Source organism: Botryllus schlosseri, chromosome 12, assembly GCF_051294905.1.
Source record: "Botryllus schlosseri isolate E-star chromosome 12, Bs_hap1, whole genome shotgun sequence".
NCBI classification, from domain to species: Eukaryota; Metazoa; Chordata; class Ascidiacea; order Stolidobranchia; family Styelidae; genus Botryllus; species Botryllus schlosseri.
In genome coordinates this window covers 18,436,135-18,453,225 of record NC_137247.1, presented here as the reverse complement: position 1 = coordinate 18,453,225, position 17,091 = coordinate 18,436,135, and the positions used below count along the sequence as shown (strand labels likewise).

General features: G+C 41.1%; 1 protein-coding gene and 1 long non-coding RNA gene across 2 annotated transcripts; one reads left to right on the top strand and one right to left on the bottom strand.

The window, feature by feature from the left end:
- Positions 1 to 1,603: 1,603 nt before the first annotated feature.
- LOC145452251 (uncharacterized) lies at positions 1,604 to 2,186 on the bottom strand. Its single transcript, XR_013919264.1, has 2 exons — positions 2,037 to 2,186; positions 1,604 to 1,756 (listed from the first exon to the last, which is right to left on the bottom strand). It is a non-coding gene; the product is annotated as an uncharacterized LOC145452251 (long non-coding RNA).
- Positions 2,187 to 3,624: 1,438 nt separating this feature from the next.
- On the top strand, positions 3,625 to 6,073 carry LOC145452742 (uncharacterized). Its single transcript, XM_080330897.1, has 2 exons — positions 3,625 to 4,268; positions 4,338 to 6,073. The coding sequence occupies exon 2, from the start codon at positions 4,424 to 4,426 to the stop codon at positions 6,071 to 6,073; it is 1,650 nt and encodes a 549-aa protein (XP_080187023.1). The 5' UTR covers positions 3,625 to 4,268; positions 4,338 to 4,423.
- Positions 6,074 to 17,091: the final 11,018 nt, after the last annotated feature.

The window sequence follows — 17,091 nt, the reverse complement described above, 5'->3', positions numbered from 1 at the left end:
TGAGTGATACTCGAATACTCGACTCGACTCGAAGCATTTTACGTGATTCAGAATCGAATCACTCAGGTACTCGATTTTGCCCAGCCCTAATGCTGACTACGTGCCACTACGTCTAATCAGAGTTGGATGAAAAGCTTTATGTAGCCTACGTATAATTAGATGATACGAATATATTTTAGCGAATAACGTAAGAAATATAACTAAACTTACATTAATTCTGAAATTTCCTAAATAGCTCTGTGGCACACCTCAAAATGCTCTGTGGGCCCACCCTTTGAGAACCCCTCTGGCTGGTTTATAGGGCCCAGAAGGGTTACATACCTGTCGAAACTGATTACTCACGCTCAAGGTTAATGGACTCGTCTCTTGCTACTTCTGAATCAATTTTGAGCAGTTGTTTTGAACTTGCCCTAGCATAATTGCAGTATTTTCATCCTACGTACAATCAGAATGGACTGATGTTGACTTATTGGGTTTATCCCGCGATCCGCAGACGTTTACGCGGTGATGAGGGTAGGTATCGTCATAACGTTAGGCTTACCATACGTCCTCTTTTAAGAGGATTTGTCCTCTTTTTTGACTTTTTTGAAAGTGTCCTCGGAGGACGCCCTTTTGTCCTCTTTTTTGAGATTTTGTCCTCTTATTTGAAAATTTAGGTCAGATTTAGAGGAAATTGCGAGTGAAATGCCGCAAATAAGCGCAGAAGTGAAGCTCCGGCGGGTATTTCGGAGGGAAAAGCGGTTATTTTAGTTCTGAGCGAAAAGGATACCTTTTTTTTTTTTAGTCATCCACCTGGCAATGTGGAGAGAAAAACGTTATTTTGAGCTCTGAGCGGAAGTGATGACCTTTTTTTTTTAGTCAACCGATCACGAAGTGGGAAAAATTTACCGGTTTTTGGGAATTCTTCTCCAGCTTTGCATGTCTGAAATTTCTGAAAAAGTGTCCTCTTTTTACATTTCCAAAATATGGTAAGCCTACATAACGTGGATGGGTCTCTGGGACGGAATAGACCAGAGGTCTCAAACTCAAATGTGCTCGCGGGCCAATTTCCTAGTTTTGATGACGCCGCGGGCCGCAGCATCAATAAGAGGGATATAAAATGTATAATTTCCAAGTAGGCCTTATTTGACGGGCATTCCACAAACATCGTGGAAATGTAATTTACTATTGTACTATTCACGCAGGATACGAAAAAAATTATGTTGTGAAATATTTGAATAAATTTGTTTTTTGTGCCGGGCATAATGTCTTAATTAACTCTTTCGACGCCGCGTATCCCCATATGTTCGCTAAATCGAGAGAGCGTATTTTTGTCTCGAAAATCTGACATGCTGTTTTGCGTCCATGGCAGTCGGGGCATTGTGCGGTAATGAATTCAAAATTCAAGACTTGCTACTAAGAGGCAATTTCGCTGGATTACCTGTACGGAATAGTAACTTTATTTGATATATATTTCCACGACGGTAATGATTTTCAACAGATGTCAATACCTAAAGACATTTTACATAATTATCACCAATCTTTAGCGACACATCGCGCGTTAAGTTAATATACGGATCTACTGAAGCCACCAAGTCAGTACATGTACTGCGACAACACAGACTTCACACCAATATATACGTATTTATTCAAGTTTTTCAAACGTAAAATTGCATCGGGAGATGACGAGGACTCAACGGAGACAAATAATGATGTTTTTGTGCAGATCGTTGCTTGTAATCGTACACAAATGGGCTCCGTCGGTATGTTACTGCGCCTGAAAAACAAACTTAAGTACCGGTACTAGCAAAAGTCAAATTTTCGAGCCATTATTGTGGATTTGACGTCACAATTATAACCTTGAAGCATCGACGGCCGAAGATCATGTCGGCAGCAGTATTTCACGACGGTTCTGAACCTCCGCGTTGTCATTGAAAAGGAATTAACGATTTAAGGATAATATATTATCAATATATGATATAACAAGAATATTCTGTGAAATTTACAACGTCACAGCTAATCTATAAGTACCATAGAAACACCAACAAAATCCATACCTTGGCAGCAGCGCGCCTGAAATCAGCCAAACTTCAGTTCGTACCGAAGCCTGTCCTAGCAACCAGAGATGAGCGGATTTGAAATTTCTATGTCCTAATCCAATCCAAATCCGAACCTTCAAATCCAAATCCAAATCCTAATCCATAACTTTTTTATATTCAAGTCCATGTCCAATCCTAATCCGATTCCAACTGGAAATTCGAAAAAAAATATTAATTTATGCAATGTAGGGATTCGAAAATTTTCTTTCACAACCAACGATTCACTTGATTCAAGATAACTTAGTAACCATAAGTACATTAATAACTGATCTGAATAAAGTTTGTCGCCATTCGCCACACGACATTTCAATCTCCCAGAAAATAGTTCAATCCAATCCAAATCCTAATCCGTTCTGAAAAAAATGTCTAATCCAAATCCAATCCAAATCCGACAAAATTTCACAAATCCTGTTTTTTCAAAACCTAATCCTAATCCATGCTCATCTCTGCTAGCAACACGACAGGATCAATCAAGGCACGTTACGCATCATTAGATAGATATCGTTCGCGGCTACAATACGGACGTAGGTACCAGAGATGAGCATGGATTAGGATTAGGTTTTGAAAAAACAGGATTTGTGAAATTTTGTCGGATTTGGATTGGATTTGGATTAGACATTTTTTTCAGAACGGATTAGGATTTGGATTGGATTTATCTTTTTTCTGGGAGATTGAAATGTCCTGTGGCGAATGGCAACAAACTTTATTCAGATCAGTTATTAATGTACTTATGGTTACTAGGTTATCTTGAATTAAGTGAATCGTTGGTTGTGAAAGAAAATTTTCGAATCCCACCATTGCATAAATTAGTTTTTTTTCTGAATTTCCAGTTGGAATCGGATTAGGATTGGACATGGACTTGAATATGAAAAAGTTATGGATTAGGATTTGGATTTGGATTTGAAGGTTCGGATTTGGATTGGATTAGGACATAGAAATTTCAAATCCGCTCATCTCTGGTAGGTACGTCTCGGTAGCTAAGGTAGCGACGAAGTTACGATCGGTTGAAAATGGGGTTATTTGGTGAAAATCGCGGCGTTTTGAAGACAATCGTCAAATTTAGCTCGGCGTCGAAAGAGTTAATGTGGTATAGGCACAGCACCGTAACTGCCGCACCCCAAACCCCCCAATGGGAGGGGGCGAGCTTGAAGGGGGCCCAGAATTATTTCGTGAATTAGCATAAATCATAGAGTATTTTTCGAAAATTTATGCAATTTTTTCAAAAATTTTGCGCGCTGCGCGGGAATTCCAGTAGCCATGTATCTTTATTATTGGGTATGGGCCATTACCGCGCCACGACCCACCAAGACATACAATCAAGTTTTAGGCTATATAACATGCGACTCCAAGAAGTGTGCCAGAACGATCGGCAGCGAGAAAACCTTGGCCGAAAGGGTCTATGCCCTTATGCTGACCAAAGACTTCGTTATATATACAAAATACATATAGGTTTAATTGTCCATAGGCGCCTAAATGACTGGCGCCGAATGTTCCTGTCTTTGCAATTTGAACCTCACAAAACAAATACCATCCCGCTGAGAAAAACTTGTTAGCCACGCTCAAACGTAACAATGGGTGTCATGCTTAAGTGATTTTCTGTGCTCAATACTTGTCTGTTTATTTCTTTTGGCCTCATGTTCTTAGCAAGATGTGTGTAGTGCAGTAATTTGTCAGGCTTAAATTGGTTGCATTGAGACCTTTATTTAGTTAGTAAATGATTGAATATTCGTATGTTCCTGCATTATATTATAGTGTAGCGATATTTGGTGTACCACTTGAACTTGGTGCTTTCTATGTGCGGCTTTGGCCATCTACAATAAACGGTTGCCCTGGAGGGATGCATAGTGCCGAGTGATTGATGCGTATACTACCACACTATCGCCAATACTTCACATTGTACACCAATAAGCAAACCCGCTCTTCATATTGGATTACCTGTTAAAATGGCAACGAATGAACAAGTGTCTACCGGTACGGACCTGCTGGAATTGGAAACACTACTGCACAATGAAGAGGTGGAGTCCCTTTTACCGCAGGTTATTGAACTCATGAATGAATCTAAGAACTACAAGTTGGTTGTACCGCTGATTGACAAACTGATCATAGGATTCAATGAGTGGATTGGAAACCTTCGGAATTTTAACGCTCAAAGGAAGGGTGTCGAGAGTCAATCTTCTAACATTGAAACTTGTAAGTTAAAACTGTACGAAATCATGGATCTGAAGAAGACAACTAGTCAAAGTTATTGTGTTTTCCAAGAGAAATGTCTGGAATCCTCCAATTCAAACTCTGTAAAATCGGATCGTAATTCTGTCAAGACTTCCGCATCCCATGCATCGACTGCGATGTCGGCTAAATTGATGGAGTTGGATGCTAAGAAGCGCATTGTTTCTGCAAAGGCGGAATTGCAATTGGCGGAACTTCAAATCCAAGAGGCACAAGTGTTAGCTGCAGGATCGAAGTCGGAATCAGTACATTCGTCCCGTTCAAGTAAATTCAATGCTCGTTCAAATAGAGAACTACTCATTCAATCATCTGACCAATTGCCTGTTATGTTTGATCACCATCTTCCAAATTATGAATATTGTCCTACAAGTGCTGGCCAACCGTTGTTTAACACCGCCGAGTTGGTCGATCTGTCAATCCATCCATGTGTACCAATCGCTGGTGCAACCACTACATCGAAATCAGTTAGCTCAACACCTCTCTGTCCCGTAATTGTTAGCTCGAAAGGCTCAACTAAATTTAGTGGGTATGTAAATCCTTCCCGGTTCGGTAACTTATCCACTCAGTCGATTCCACAATATATGCAGTCATCGCTGCTTGTTGATGATTCCTCCATCCGACCTAATGTAACCCATCCTTGTTCGTCCACCATACAGTGTGTGACTCGCAGACAGTATTCGCCCTCGTCGGATCTGTCTTTACTGGGTGGCTCCCAGATCAAAAATAACCCTGTTTGTTCGGTTACATTTTCAAGTCAGGTAATGGGCTCGGTAGCACCGCGGTGTAACCCGCTACATGTTGGTAATCCTCATCCCATGGCGAATCTTAATGCTTCTCAACAGGTGCCTGCTCCATCCCAGTTTCCCATTTGTTCTACTGTAATCCAGCCCACTGTTGTGTCAAACTTCTATGTTGATTCTTCTCCATTTGGAGGAGACGCAAATTGTCCTAGAGTAATCCCCAGGGATTTTACGGGCTCGGTGCCAGTGTCGAATGGCCCGTTGTTTGTTGATTATTCTACTCAAATGGAACCTCGCATCATTGAACCACAGATTTCTGTTGAGGGTTTGGGTGCTCACAGCACAGCTCTGTCAGCTGGTAAATATCCAAATGTTACTTGTAATCCACCTGCGGTGGTCCATTGGCCCCCTGCAGTGTCCGAATTTTCAGTGTCTTGTTCAGGCAATTCTGATTTACCTAGACCGTCGTTTGCTCCGCATGCCCTGGATGATTCTCAGCCGGGATTGAATAGTCGACCACAGCCTCCCCTAGCTCATGGTGATCATTTGGAGTTGCCGAGGGCGGGCCGAATGCCCAGCAAGTTTAATTCATATGATGACAATATATTGATGCCTCATTCATTAACTTCCAAATTGACCCCTATCACTTTTGACGGCCAAGCAAAGGACTATCATTTGTTTATACAATATTTCAATCAGGTTGTGGAGAGGTTTCCTTATGACCCCTCTGAAAAGCTTTCATTTTTAATTCAAAGCTGCACGGGCTCAGCTAAGCAAGCCATTGAACATTTTGTGATTATCAAACCTCCAAGCCTTGGTTATGAAAAGGCCAAGCAAACGTTGGAATTTCGTTTCGGAAACAGAAATCTTATAATACAGGCCCATATTAAACAAATTACAGAAGGGCCTCGCTTGAAACCTAATGATTCCGATGCTTTATATGATTTTGCAACAAAGATGCGAAAAGGCCAAGCAAACGTTGGAATTTCGTTTCGGAAACAGAAATCTTATAATACAGGCCCATATTAAACAAATTACAGAAGGGCCTCGCTTGAAACCTAATGATTCCGATGCTTTATATGATTTTGCAACAAAGATGCGAAATTGCTGGATCATTTTATCAAATTGGAATTCACATCTTATGCTTGATGCTCACTGCTATTTGGAGGCTATCTTCAAACGTTTGCCATATCATTTGCAGTTGGATTTTGTTCGGGAAGCTTGGATCCATGGTCCGGACCCTAGCTATGAGAAATTGTTGAATTTTGTTGAATTGAGAGCGTATGTTAACAATACGTTTTATGGAAAGATATTGGCACTGGACATGAAAGGTGATTCCATTTCAAACCCATCCTATATGCCTAAGTCTAGAAGCGCTCAAACATTTGCAACTATAACTAACAATCATCCTATTGCGTACTGTACAAATGAATTGGATCAAATGGCTACAAACCCAAAATGTCCTTGTTGTGATGAGTCACACAGCATTTACAGATGTGAAAGGTACAACACTATGAACCGGAACCAGAAAATGGAACTTGTTCTTCATAAGAACCTATGCTTTAATTGTCTAAGTAATGGTCATGGTAACGCTGAATGCAAATCAGTCAATACATGTTTGACCTGTAATTGGAAACACCATACCTCATTGCATGGAGCAAGATTCCCTCGCAAGGGAATGTAGTGTGCACGCAGCCCGTTACTGGTATAGCAGAAAACTTACCGTAGAGGACCTGGTCCTCTTATATGATGATATAACTCCGAGCTGTATTGGCCCTTTGAAATCATTCAAGATGTGTTTCCTGACAAATTTGGCGAAATTTGAAGGGTTTCCGTGCATATCAGCGGAGGGTATTTTTGTGACATGAGAAAATTTGCCTCTTGGAAGCTTGCGTCTAGTATATTGCAGTAGAGTGTTTGTTCGCGTGTTTCGTTTATAAAATAGTCCTCCAGGGACACACTTTCGAACTATTTGGGCTCGGTATGTTAGCCACGCTCAAACGTAACAATGGGTGTCATGCTTAAGTGATTTTCTGTGCTCAATACTTGTCTGTTTATTTCTTTTGGCCTCATGTTCTTAGCAAGATGTGTGTAGTGCAGTAATTTGTCAGGCTTAAATTGGTTGCATTGAGACCTTTATTTAGTTAGTAAATGATTGAATATTCGTATGTTCCTGCATTATATTATAGTGTAGCGATATTTGGTGTACCACTTGAACTTGGTGCTTTCTATGTGCGGCTTTGGCCATCTACAATAAACGGTTGCCCTGGAGGGATGCATAGTGCCGAGTGATTGATGCGTATACTACCACACTATCGCCAATACTTCACAAACTTTATGCCAGTGAAGAAATACCAATTTGAAATCGTGGGCGTCTCTTGGTTTAGAAGCCTACGTTTGGGCGATTCTATATTTTTTGATATAGCAGACTGGAAGTCACGAAATAACATCATGTAACGAAGACATATCAACGGGTCCGCCCGCCCGAAGATGTTTAATTATTATTTACGGGCCCTCCCGTTTTCAAGACACTTCACTCAGCTCTGCCGGCAAATCTGATTACGTGAGCAGAGAGAAGATAAAAAGTGATAACAATACATATGCAATTCCAGATCATACTGACCGATTCAGTCATGAATTCTAGAAATTTCCCGCGCTTCGCGCGCTTCGGCGATAAAAGCTGATTCACTAAACAAACTCCCAACGCATATCATAAATTGCGGAAACAGGGTATCGCCGGAGGGGGGTCTCGGGGCGAAGCCCCCCAGAAGTTCGGTCTATAACCCTATGGAGGGCCCACGACCAAAGTTTTGGGGGGGGGGGCTGACGAAGTGCTGTTACGGCCCTGATTAGGGTATTGCCATACGTCCAGAATTTCCCGGTAGGGCACGGAACTTTTTCTAATTGCGAATGGATTCGCGACCATTAAAGGTTGGAAGCCACCGGATGTGTAACCTGGTGCGAACATGTACAAATTGTACATGTACATGTACTTGTACGTACATGTACAATTATACGTTCCCTGAATTTTTGAAGTCCTAATCTCCACCATGCTATGCACCGCTAACTCTAATGACGTGGGTTGAGAGAGGATAAAATATTTATAGTGATATATATGGAAGAACCAACATTATTGACAGAATTAATTCACAAAATTTAACAACTAGATGCACGTACATAGAAACTAGGGATGGTGTGAATGTGAGGTTCACGTTCGCGTTCTGTGTGTGAATCTCGGAAATTTAGAGGTTCACGTTCACAAACGAACCTTGATAGGTTCTGCACTGTGAACCTTTTTCATAAATTACAATTTTCACTTCAGTAGGCTATAACATCTTTGGTTGAAATTGCATTTCAACTGCGGGTGACTCTATGCATGGCGCTGGCAACATGAGAAAAAAATCAAACACTAGGCGAGCATGCACCTTGACAATCACCAAAATTTTGCCTGCTTTGTTACAAAAGTTTGCTCGAATATGTAGTGACTCTCTGCAGTGAGCTTGACCCGCAATCAATCACACAACATCAAGAGCGAAATAGCCTACACTACATGTAGGTAGTTCGCGAATGATGCTTATTCAACCAATTATTGAAATTGATATCGTTGTTTGATGTAAAAAACAAATCTGCAGGCGTACGGAGTCAATTTTGATTTCATATGTTTATTTTATCATGAAAACCAAATCCGTGCGATTGGGGTGTTGGCTACTACTCTCTAACTTGTTAATGGGTTAATATCGGTAGCAAGTCTAGAAACCCCTTTTACAATCTGCACAATGTCAACGTAGCAATACTCTAACGCCGAAAACATTGTCCGGTCTGGCCTAGACCGTAAGCTTATATTCCCTTGCAAGCCCTCGTACAAATTGTTGGCAAAGCGACGGAAGATATTGATTTTATGGGATTATGATATCATATGATTGCCCCAGTTGATACATTCGGCGACGTTTAAAATGTTAGTATGTACTTCAGCATTGTGGCATTATGTGGCCCTAGTTGTCGCTAGGTATCGTGTACATTAATATCGGCTATCACTTCACTGAAATGTAGGGTTGGAATCAGCAATATGACGTCACATGACGTCATGAGGTTCACGTTCGCGTTCACACAGAACCTTTCAAAAAGGTTCGCGTTCACACGAACCTGAACCTTTCAGAGGTTCACACCATCCCTAATAGAAACCAGATGCATTTATAGTAAGCCCATCAGAAGTTGAATCGATCACCCTGTGGTGCACCCCATACCAGTTTTTTGGGGGGCGAGAGTTGGCTTAAAATAGGCATCATGAGAATGGATGCATCGTGACATCATAAAACTATCGGGTTATGATATTGCAGCTAGCGGACCTTGAACGTGCAATAATTTTATGTAGAATATTTTATAATATACTGAAGATTGATCTGATATCTGAGCATTTGAGCGGTGTAGCCTAATCCTGGTTTTGATATAGTCGTGATAAGTATAGGCTATTTGTTACTGTCATTGCCAAAGTCAAATTAAATCAGCGTTAGATTTTGCCTTCGATTATTATTGGAATTGGAACATATCAATACCAACTTAAATATATTCATTATTGAGCCATAGTAATAGCATTGCTTCTTAGCGTTTTAGGTGTGCTTCCAATAAGATTTCTCTTAGCCCCTGTCCAATTTCAGCGCAATTTCTGATGGTACTTATATATTAAATTCAGAAAGCCTATTCATATAAAATCGTGTGTAGCACGAAAACTATTTTCCAGTAGAACGAATTGGCCAAAAACATTCCACAGCATATAGGCCTAATTCCACAATGCATCTCGTACACCCTGATGTGGTGCTTCGTACCCCGATGGGGTCTACGGACCTTGGTTAAGAACCCCTGGAATAGAAATGTACAATCGGCGAAGAATTCATTGGAGTTACTGATGTGGAGCGTACTTACTACATTAATCGCCACCGATAATAACATGGATAAAGGGAACAAACAACACCTAGCATGTAACCACTTATACGTTACGGTGTCCCAGAATTCCAGTCGTTGCCATACTGACCTGATTAGATAGCTATATACCAGTGGTCGGGAACCTTTCTCGACCAAAGAGCCATATTGGTCCAATATTTTGAAATTGTAACTCCGAAAGAGCCATACATGCCAATCAACTGTTACGTCACAATTGAACATCCTTGGCGTATTCGTACTTGGTAGTAGGGCTGGGCAAAATCGAGTACCCGTGTGATTCGATTCTGAATCAAGTAATGTGCTTCGAGTCAAGTCGAGTATTCGAGTATCATTCATTTATGTCATCACAACAGAATGTACTATGTCAAAGTTCAAATATGTACCTTTTGTGCCACCACGACGAATACAATGCCTGGTATCCGTCACATTAAATATACTTTCATTGCGTTGCACTTCTTGACAATGTTGTGGAATGATCATGACTTCGGAATTGTGGTATTTGCAGTAACGTTCGTAGGTTTTTTGTACTATGTCTCGTATGCCGCAACGCGGCCAATCAAGGTTTCAAGGGTTCCTCAGTGGAAAATAGTATCGAAACCATAATTCTCATTAGTAAATTAACTTCCAGTTGCGAGGATCGTATATTTTCAGTACTCGAAAAAAATCATATTTTACCACTCGACTCGAATCATTAAAATTATTGCTCGATTCAGATTCGAGTACTCAAAGCATTGTGCCCAACCCTAATTGGTAGCACTAATATATGGGATTCGTAGTGTGCGCTATATTTTTCTGCCCACATGGGTAGGTGGAGCCAAACATGGTCACTAGCAGTACATACCCAACGTGTGACAGCGACGTCGGGTTATGGGAGGCAAGTCAGGCAGTTCTCTAGATGTCCTTGGGGATGAGTGAAGGAAAATCGTGAACCCTTCAATGGTTATTGTTATCTTCTATCGATGTTTATTAATGACTAGTTCTTAAACATTTTTATTACCAAATTCACGGAATGTTCATATTTATTGTTCGAAAATAAAGCACGAAAGGAGAGGTGATGCTCAGATGAGGCACAGACGGGCCAAGCCTCACCTGTGACAGCGCATCACATCGTGAATAGCTTAGAATTTATAATCACTGATATTAATCACATGCATTTGTCGCGCTGATTCTGAAAATCTTAAGTATTGATCGCCTTCTAAATGTACATGTCGCCTCGTAACGTTGCGTTACGTTACACACCTACATTTTTACGGCGTTGCTAGAAAGCTACTAACCAATCAAGAAAACGGATAGCGTTGCTTTTAATTTGAATTTGTAATTGCCAATGTCTCTTCCAAGGCAGTTTATTTATCGGTGTAGATCAGGAAGGCAATGTGTATTTCGAAATTGCATTGTCCTACAAGCGTCGCCATCTCTGCTATACTCTTTCGCCAATCAAGGTATCGTGCAATTCGCGATTTCTTGGCGCGCGATGGTGGGTAGATCGAATTTGCGAGTGGTCTTAGTCGCCGGCGCGGCAGCAACGTATATTTGGGGAGTTTGAAAAGCGGGCAGTCCTTCCCCTAACCGTGGATACCCCACTGCCTGGACATCTCAAACACATGTTCATGCTGCATGTACGAGAATAATTATTCTCGCCGTCATGAAAATATACTGTCAAGTTGCTGCAATATTGATAAATTAAGTGCAAAATATAAATTTCTCAAAGAGCCATATCTCATACCCAAAAGAGCCATATATGGCTCGCGAGCCATAGGCTCCCGACCACTGCTATATACCCTATGCAACTCAAGCTACGACGTTCTGATATATTACTATTCCCCATGGCAGTTTCACAGATTGTTGCGTCCGTAGGATTACCAAGTCACCGTTCCGAGTCGCAAGTCCTCTAATTTTAACGTTTGACCATACTCAACTCGAGTCACTTCTATTTAATCACCCAGTCAATCCGAAATCGAGTAATTTTACGAAAGGTCGCACCAAACCAAATCACAATTTTCAGTCACAAATCAACGAGTCATGTTTTATCATCATGAACTAGTAATGTGACGTAACAGCGGATCTTCTACCGCATGATAGCTTTTAAAAGGGATGTGATAGTGAAGTTTGTTGATATTTCAGTGATTTTTATAGTAGTTTTAGGGTGAACTTTAGGTTCTTATATCTAAAAAAGACATATGGCACTTGAATATATTGTTGAATACTTGAAATTCCAAAGTACCGTCGCGGGCCGCACAAAATGTTCTCGCGGGCCGCGTGTTTGAGACCTCTGAAATAGACGCTGGTCTACTAACTATCCAGCGGCATTCTGTGCACATATTTATAAACCTGGCAGTGGAAGGTGATTAGCTGTATGCGGTGTTGCAGAGAAAATTTATACCTTAAGGTTTCACGAGGCTTGATAACTGAAAAAAATTGATTTTGAATATATATGCGGGCCAGATGTTAAATATCATATTCTAAATAACCTATAGTTCATGGTGCGCAAAGACCTTTTGCTTCGCCATTGTGCAGGAGATGTAGTGGTGAGCATAGGCGCTGTTTACACCCGGATTTAAGTCCCCTCGTCGGATGTTATTCTGGGCTCCTCGTCCGCCGTGTTGCTGGCCGAGGTGGATCAATAAGAGACCGCAACTAGACCTATCTGTTCATGTACATGGCATTGTATATTCTGCGAGTGTCTTGGGCAGATGAACACGTTGATTGGTTATCACCAGGGCGATTTTTTACATAAAGCAGCAATATTGAAGTTCTGTACTTCCAAAAGCCTATACTTTTCTTCAATTCTGGGTTGGAACTGTCTGTCCTTACGAAGAAGTTTAGCCTGAAAAAAAATTTTCCTCAAAAACTGACAAATTTTCACATGAAAAAAACTTTATTTTAACGAAAACTGGCCCTATGAAGAATTCAAGTAGTTACGTTAGCATTATGGTAGAACTAATTGAAAAATTTTGCCATACAACGAAAGATACTTTCCTACATTCTGGGGTAGAAATTATCTGTCTTACTAAAAGTAGCTTGCCAAGAATGGAGAAAGAACGCTCAACAGCAGCAGTTGCCGGCTGACAACACTGAAAGTTGTGCGTACAGTTCTGGTGACACACCGTGTTGCTTCATTCTGACAATGGTGTCTACATTATAATTTTTCGTCATGCGTATCTCGATATAAGAATCATGCAATGCCCAAGCAGTCTTGCTTCAGTTAGGACAGTGGTTCCCAACCGGGGAGGAATTCCCCCTTAGGGGTAATTTTTAGAGGGTAATTTTGCTTTTGAATTGTAACGGATTTACCAAATGTTTCGTTTCTGATCTGTCACGTAGTCGATTAGTTATTTCCGAGCGCATGTTGCTTTTGGCTGTTTTTTTGTTGTTGTTGTTGTTGTTGTTGCTGGAAGTATGTTCAAATGTTATTTGAAATCTGTAGTGACAAAACATGCTAACCTGGTGTTGCCAAAACGGACAGTGACGATGAATTGTAATTTCTTGTGCTATATTTATTAACCAGAGGGTAAAAGGGACCATGCCTCCAATTCTTTACTAATTTTGTTTAATGAGCAATATATTATTTTGGGGCAAACTATTTACCCTGAAATATTTCATTGCGCACATCGCGCGATTTAGTGTCACTAGAAAACTACAAATGAATGAAATAACACATTAAATACGCTTGATTTACAGAATTGAGTAATTATCAAAGGACGGTATATTTTTAGTCTCGTTATAAGCCGTAGAGATGCATTGGTCTAGAGTTGCGCAGTAGGCTAGTACGGGACCATTAGGCACGCGCTTATCCGCGCCAGGACCCATCACGATATATAAACGTTTCGCGACATCTGCGAATTCGCAAAGTGTGCTCCGAGAAAGATCGACGATGATAACACTCAGAATCTAAAATGACCGAAAAATGTTTACCGAAACCGTCGATTTTGATATGACTGCTCGGCTCCGAATTAACGGCTACGAATAGTCCTGTCCTTGGAATCTGAGCCTAGCGGTACAAATGCGACCCGACGAGGAAAACACATCACCCCAGTGAAGATATACGAATTTCGAATCTTTACCCGAGGTCACGAAATAACATGCTTCAACAAAGTAATCCGAAACTTCATCAATAGTCGCTTAACAGTGTGGCATGGGTGTCCGAAACTTTCGAAGACACCATTTCTATAAGCTCGTGCAGGAAATCTTATCACGTTTATGCTATAAATGGATTATAGAAGTTCTAATATTATTGACCAAATTCCTAAATAAACTTTAAAAACAACATTCACGCGACTAGTAAATTTAGGCATACTGATTTTTCACAGCAGTTAATAGTGCGAATTGTTAGCGAAGCCTGCCAGAATCAAGTTGTGTTGATTGGGACAAATACATTGTTTTTTGGAGGTCTACAATAAGGTAATGCTGCGGCCCTTCTTGACACAAACACTCTGTAGCGCACGTCTTATTCTTCAGTCAACAGGTGCGTGCGCGGGTAAAAACGACCTTTTTTAATCATCGGGCTGATTTCTCCTAGGGGGAATTTTAGATAGAATTTCGGCCAAGGGGTCCGCGAGATGAAAATGGTTGGGAACCACTGAGTTATGATATTGCGGTACGTTGACCATGTTAACATTCGATGATAACAACATGTCCACCTATTTGTTTCATTTGAATGTCTATGATTCGTAATGAGCGGACAATGGGCCGTCTACAACCAGGGCTTTGGAGCCGGAGCTGGAGCCGGAGCTCTACATAAAATTCAGCCGGAGCCCATTATTTGAGGAGTAGCTCCGGCTCCGACGTATTTCATAAGATGCTATTATATATGCAACAACCATATCTGCTGATTTCACATAATTTAACAGCAGGCCTTCGCGACATTAAGAAGCTTGGCCTCTTTGGCGCTACCTTTTCCGACTAACCATGTTCCTAGGGATTTAACAGCAGAGCAGTCATGTTCAATTATCATACATGAGCGCCGAACCTCGGTATGCCAGATATGCCTGTGAATAGAGTGGGTAGGCCCATTCGGCATACCAGCAATTTCATCATCAGCACAACCTTGTTGGCCAATTGTACGGTTTGAAAATAATGATCACAATGTATTAGGCTACCCTAAATGGCACAGAGGATAAAAACGTGATTTCGTTGCACATGTCGATATGACGAGCACGCATCGAGAAATTCCATCTCATCCTTTCTATGAATCGGATGAGCAAATACTCGTTCTTCCGTGATAGTTTTTTAATCAGGGCACGAAATTGGATAGTGTTTGTTTGCGTATGCGACTATGCATGCGAATTGGAATTCATACTGCGCATGATCGTCATTCACTTCAGTAAGGATGTTCGAGCGTAAATAGGGGATGGCAGAAGACTAGCCCAAAACGCCGTTACACTCAGCAAACAATTGTCGCGATGCGAGCTACTCAATGCGATGTCAGAACCCCATGGTAGTTATGGGATTAGCAATTGTGTTGCTTTCAGATTGCTGAGCTGTAATTTCCTCCGGGCAAGCAAGCGTGACGACGGGTGTTGCGTATCTATCCGTAGGTTAGTTATCTATAGTTTAATTCGGTTGCAATATTAATGAAACATCAGATTCTCAGTGGTACTATAGTGGCACCAATTCAGATTTTATTCGATTCGCTTCAACGGGGAAATATTATACTCCGATAAACTTGATCGACACCGGATGGACTGGTAACGAGTGCACCAAAATCGAACGTCGAACCATTGGCAATTTGGTACAAATCGTATTTCTGATCAGGTCGTGATATGCGCCCATATTACTCCTACTGCAGTCGCAGTTGAATAATAATCGCATATTTAAAGATTGAATTCAGCTGTATGGCTTGATGTTAACGAGTATAGTGCCAGTGTTGAAACGCCGCATCAGGACTTTAATGCTGGTACACACACAGCAATGGCATGGAGTAAAGTGCGTTCTAGTGCAACTATGATGTTATCGACAATTGACAAGTATTGATTATGACGTCACAAGCCGGCACGGTGCCACCGATGTTTTCTTTGCTGCATCCGATGATACTGACGGCACTCTGGTCTAGATTACTATAGATAACTAACCTACGGGTAGATTAGTAATCGATATAGACCAGGTGTGGCCAACCTTTTCAGCTAAAGGGTCACATGCAATTGACGAGCAAGTGTGCGGGCCACTAGCATCGCCAAGCGCGTAAAATTTTTAAAGTTTATAAATGAACTAGGTCAATAATATTAATACTTGAGTATATTGAGGGTCTACTGTATACCGCCCGCTGTGTGCTCACTTTGCAAGGACAGTACAGGACTATTCGGCATCCGAACATATCGAAAGTTTCCGCTAATATGCGACATTTGTGCCTACATTTCATCGTCGACGATCTGGCTGCGAGCGCAAACGCGATTAGACTTTCTCTCCTAATTGCGAATATATAGTTAGACTCAATCGGTGACATTAGGCGTTTTTTTCATTTTCAGGAGGGGGTAGGCTAACAAGCAAGAAATTGTGTGAAAATTAAACATGCGAAGCGTGAAGAAAAATTTTACTACTATTTTAGTGTATTGTAATGTACGATGATTTACTAAAAATGCGACTGGACGCTGGATCTGCCAATGCGTCGGAACTGATATTTTAGTCATCAACATCCCAAGAGTCGCGGCCAGACTAATCAGATTTTTGGTTAGCCTTGCAAGTTCACAATCTGAGAAATTCATTTTCGTAAGATAACAGGATTTCAATAATATAATAGGAAATTACCTCGCGGGCCACATATGGCCCGCGGGCCACGGGTTGACCAACCCTGATATAGACAGACCCATTCGATAGTTTTCAGAGCCGGAGCAGTGGTAATAATGCGGCTCCGGAGCTGGAGCCGGAGCTAATGTATGATAGAAGAAAGCACCCGAGCCGGAGCTGGAGCAATTCAACATTTACGGCTGCTCCAAAGTCCTATCTACAACGGTAGGCCTATAAAGTAGGCTCCAAGCTGTAAAATGTCAAATGATTAGTTCACCGACAGTGCAAAATCTACGATACAAACGAAATGCAGGTTGCAAAAAAGTTTTAACTTTGTAAACAATTTTGACATTTTTTTACCTAATTTTTACTTTTTTTGACATGTCAAA

Coding starts and splice junctions, on each gene's coding strand:
- LOC145452742 (XM_080330897.1), top strand. CDS start 4,424: ATGTCGGCTAAATTGATGGAGTTGGATGCTAAGAAGCGCATTGTTTCT.